Raw genomic sequence first — 4572 nt, 5'->3', positions numbered from 1 at the left:
ATGTCCGCCGAACGACAGTCGTCATCATGTGACTGTGTACTCGAGGCCACCGACTGTGCCAGTGGAACTGGAAATGAAGGAGTGGCCTTTGCGGTCGATTCCTTTCGAGGTTTCTTGCCCTTAGAAGTAGTGTGCGATTGTCGGCCGTCGCCATGTGATGGGACACTCGAGCCCGCAGATCCTATGGACTCTCCTGGAACATGGCTGGTAAACGACTTTGACGTCGATTTCCTCCGAGCCCGTTTTCCCTTAGAGGAAACGTCCGCCGAACGACAGTCGTCATCATGTGACTGTGTACTCGAGGCCACCGACTGTGCCAGTGGAACTGGAAATGAAGGAGTGGCCTTTGCGGTCGATTCCTTTCGAGGTTTCTTGCCCTTAGAAGTAGTGTGCGATTGTCGGCCGTCGCCATGTGATGGGACACTCGAGCCCGCAGATCCTATGGACTCTCCTGGAACATGGCTCGTAGACGACTTTGACGTCGATTTCCTCCGAGCCCGTTTTCCCTTAGAGGAAACGTCCGCCGAACGACAGTCGTCATCATGTGACTGTGTACTCGAGGCCACCGACTGTGCCAGTGGAACTGGAAATGAAGGAGTGGCCTTTGCGGTCGATTCCTTTCGAGGTTTCTTGCCCTTAGAAGTAGTGTGCGATTGTCGGCCGTCGCCATGTGATGGGGCACTCGAGCCCGCAGATCCTATGGACTCTCCTGGAACATGGCTCGTAGACGACTTTGACGTCGATTTCCTCCGAGCCAGTTTTCCCTTAGGGGAAATGTCCGCCGAACGACAGTCGTCATCATGTGACTGTGTACTCGAGGCCACCGACTGTGCCAGTGGAACTGGAAATGAAGGAGTGGCCTTTGCGGTCGATTCCTTTCGAGGTTTCTTGCCCTTAGAAGTAGTGTGCGATTGTCGGCCGTCGCCATGTGATGGGACACTCGAGCCCGCAGATCCTATGGACTCTCCTGGAACATGGCTCGTAGACGACTTTGACGTCGATTTCCTCCGAGCCCGTTTTCCCTTAGAGGAAACGTCCGCCGAACGACAGTCGTCATCATGTGACTGTGTACTCGAGGCCACCGACTGTGCCAGTGGAACTGGAAATGAAGGAGTGGCCTTTGCTGTCGATTCCTTCCGAGGGCGTTTACTCTTTGGAGGAGTATCTGAGACACCGGTATCGCATCCGGCTTGCTCTCGGCGAGGCGAGTCCTGCGTTGAGACACGGAGCCCTGCAGCGAGGCGTTCTTTGCAACTTTTTCTCGGCCTCTCCGACGAGCCTGCGGCAAACGTAAAAACATAACTCATTCCCTGTTGCATCCGCCATCTTGCGATGTGTCACGCATCACGTGACTCCAGTGACGTTAGCCATGTTACAGAAATTCATAGGCACGTTTGTTCAAGTACTCAGCGTAATTTTTCGAAGGGTATCTCGTATTGTGTATGGCTGTTGAGGAAGTCAGGACTGGGACACACACGATCCATTCCATAATCGCTGTCCGAGCCTTCTAGATACCGCCACGGCTTCATCTGGTTGTTTTTACGATAGATCATTTTGAATACCGGAAAGTGACACTGCAAAAAGCCTGCGGCTAACATGAATGCTTATACGTTAACTTGTGGCTTTCACGTACTCGCATGAGGGCGTAATGTGCATATTTGCCCTCATCTGTGCAATGAGTGACGGTTCGGAAAAAACGCAGGAGGCGGCGCTACCCATGTAGCTTTTTGAGGATTATATGTCCAACCAAATCAAACGGCTTCCTCCTCTGTTCTCGCACCCACTATCCAATCCACGCCACTCACTGTCGGGGCGGCCACCTCACTGTTTTCTACGCGCGTGCGTTCCAAATCTGCATGTCAACGCTCGTTCCCAGCCGTCTGAAGACGGCATTGTCACGCTATACCGACGGCAGCCTCATCCTCCTGTCACCTGGCTGACGCACGCCGATAGATAGTCCGTCAACTGACAGGAGCTGATTCCAACGCAGCTCGTGTCAAAAGCCAACGTTGGCGCATATCCACACCATGGACACAGTCCACCCCCGTCGACACGTCTTGGCTCTTCAGTCGATTTTAAATATTTCGTGGTAAATCGTTCCAGGGGCATTCCCAGGTTGTACGTCTCTATGGCTCTGGTCACTGACGCAACTGACCTTGGAAGGTAGAGCTCTGGGCACGTAAGCAAGACAGAAAATTCATGTTTGGTTTCACATCAACACGTGTGCTCACTCTTCACGCCAGAGAATCCAAGACCATCTACTGGGGCTCTTCCGGAGTGGCACCGAGTACCGTTTCCTTTCAACAGAATTCCAGTAAGAGGGACATCTCTCTCACCTTGCCCCTTTCGCTTCCGTCTACCGCTTTGACTCGGGCGAGGCTCCCTCGGTGTTGGAGTGGCTGCCGAGGTGTCTGAAGCCAGCCTTCCCTCTGACGCGCCCCTTTGTGGGGCCGTACGGACGTCGCCACGGACGTTGCCTGTAATGCCTGTCGAACCAGCATTGCTGCCGCCTTCCCCGGCGTCAGACACATCCGTGTCTGATGTTGACTGAGCCTCGGCCGTCACCGACGGACCCGTGATGAGCGGGCTGCGTTTGACAGAACGCAACGGATTCCGTCGCCGTTGTGGTCTGCGTTTCATTTCACGCAGCTTCTGTCGGTAAGTTTTCAGGACCTCTCGAGCGGATCGCAGTAGTTCTTCCGCATTACTCACGTCCGCCTCCATGCGACGTTGATCACTCTCTGCTGCCTGTAACTCGGCCGCTTGGTTCTTCATTCCTTCGTCGGGCTTTTCTGAAGCGCTAGCACTTTGTTCCTGTAGCAGTCCTTCTTTGTGTTGGATCATTTTTCGGAGACGTTTTCGCCGTCGTCCTGTCAGTGCTATATAGTTCTTTATTACGCGCCTCTGGTGTGCGATTAGATCTTGAATCTCTTCTCTAGTCTCTGCCAATATACCAGAACCAGTTCTCGTCGTTGACACTGCCGCTGATACGCCGACGTCGGGTATGTTTCCTGGTTTTGTGTAGCGCCACCGGCAATTACGGACATCTACCAAAGGCCTAAGCTTGGGAGCCTTGTCCAGAATCGAGCACATCCTCGATCGCAAATCCTCTATGTCCTTACGAATCCTGGTCAGCGTCGCTTTTCGCTCGAGCATTTGCCGATCTTTAGCGGCCTTCTGCTCTTGAAACAGCTGCATGTACTTCGCTACCTCCGCGGGAGCCTGCCGTAGCCATAAAAGAAGCATAATGAAAAGATAGACCGTTAAGGAGCATTCGGAGCGCACGATCCCTAGACAGGAAGGAGCGTTAAAAACCAGAGCAGCCTAAATGCCTGTATGATCCAGGGCACCCGCTAACCTCGAACTGCATACTATTGATGTGTAGCTTTGCTTACGCTCGAGGGTTCGCTGATCCTTAGCTCCCTTCCATTCTTCATATACCTGCGTGTATTTCGCCACATCCGCAGTAGTATGCCACAACCATAACGGAAGCAGGACAAGAGGAGAAACTATTAAGCAACACCCTGAGGGCACAGTCCCCGGACAGCAAGGAACAATCATGATCAGCCTGTCGTGGCGGGTCCTCAAGAACTATAGCGCAACCGGTGCATTAAACACAGTCAAACGCTCGCTCACCATAGCGTCCGCTCCCCCTTTACGGTGTGTTCGCATATAGGATTCCGGTGAAGACCAGCGTCTCCGGAATTCCCCTGCTCTCAACCGTGTACAAAAAGCTCTCGCCCGTAGAGCATTCACCTTGGCCACGATTTGATCCAGCTCTCGCCTCGCCTCCTCCTGCGACTGAACGCCACCGTCATCTTTTGAGTCTGACCTGGCATCACCACTTAAGGGGCTGTCTGTGTCAGGGGAGCGAGGCGACGATGCGATTCGTCCCGAAGCTTGTGACGTGCTTGGAAGTGCTTCATCATCACCAGCTGTGGTTTCAGAGGTGCTTGCAGCTGCAGCAGCGAGCAGATTAACTGCCTGGAAAGGATGGAAGAGTGTGACACTCTTACCTAACGCACTGAAATACCACGAAAGTATTACCACCGCTGGAATGCAATCTACTGCCATTGTCGGCAGCCGCTGCACACTGAAACTCAAACACAGCACCAGCACCCGCCATGGCGCGTGGTGCCTCCGCATCAGGCTAAATTGAAGCCACCCCCTGCCGCTGAGGCAACTCACATGCCGGAACTCACTGTCTGGCTCACTGTTCTGTCGGCCAGGTGGACAGACTGGCCGGCGCCTGCTCGACGCCGTATTGCTGTCGCACAGAGGTGCATATATTTGCCCAGATGATTATGTCGCGCACCTAATTTCATCTGCATGTAAACGCGCCAACCCTGGTGATCGATTCCAGTGAGAAGGGGACTGTGGCTGTGACTGAAGCGCAACGTCACCGACTTAACGGCATCTCAAGCTTCTCTATGAATCAATGGCCCGAGGGTTTTTAATCAATGGGGGTAACGCACATCAGAGTATAATGCATGGCAAGCGCCCCCGGGTTTTTTGAGCGTTTGAAAAGGTTTGTTCGAACCACGTCCTCCGGGCAATCACAGACTGCAACAA

General features: G+C 53.5%; 2 protein-coding genes across 2 annotated transcripts; one reads left to right on the top strand and one right to left on the bottom strand.

Annotated features, from left to right (window-relative positions):
• On the top strand, nucleotides 1–1294 carry TGME49_256220 (hypothetical protein; the record flags this gene model as incomplete). The annotated part of the gene is made up of 2 exons (XM_002364878.1): nucleotides 1–981; nucleotides 1238–1294. 2 exons carry the CDS (start codon nucleotides 1–3, stop codon nucleotides 1292–1294), a joined length of 1038 nt encoding a protein of 345 aa, XP_002364919.1.
• Nucleotides 1295–1794: 500 nt separating this feature from the next.
• TGME49_256650 (hypothetical protein) lies at nucleotides 1795–3586 on the bottom strand. The gene is made up of 2 exons (XM_018781116.1): nucleotides 3396–3586; nucleotides 1795–3222 (listed from the first exon to the last, which is right to left on the bottom strand). The coding sequence occupies exons 1-2, from the start codon at nucleotides 3459–3461 to the stop codon at nucleotides 2215–2217; spliced, it is 1074 nt and encodes a 357-aa protein (XP_018636951.1). The 5' UTR covers nucleotides 3462–3586; the 3' UTR covers nucleotides 1795–2214.
• Between the last annotated feature and the right edge of the window lie 986 nt (nucleotides 3587–4572).

Source organism: Toxoplasma gondii, chromosome VIIb (assembly GCF_000006565.2).
Source record: "Toxoplasma gondii ME49 chromosome VIIb, whole genome shotgun sequence".
NCBI lineage: Eukaryota > Apicomplexa > Conoidasida > Eucoccidiorida > Sarcocystidae > Toxoplasma > Toxoplasma gondii.
Note: the sequence above shows the minus strand (reverse complement) of the source record. Positions and strands in the feature narration are given on the sequence as shown.

Bases quoted from the DNA above. Each gene is read 5' to 3' on its own strand.
- TGME49_256650 (XM_018781116.1), bottom strand. From the start codon at position 3,461: ATGTGGCGAAATACACGCAGGTATATGAAGAATGGAAGGGAGCTAAGG. The intron at 3,223-3,395 runs GTAAGCAAAGCT...TGGCTACGGCAG, and splicing joins GGATCAGCGAACCCTCGAGC to GCTCCCGCGGAGGTAGCGAA.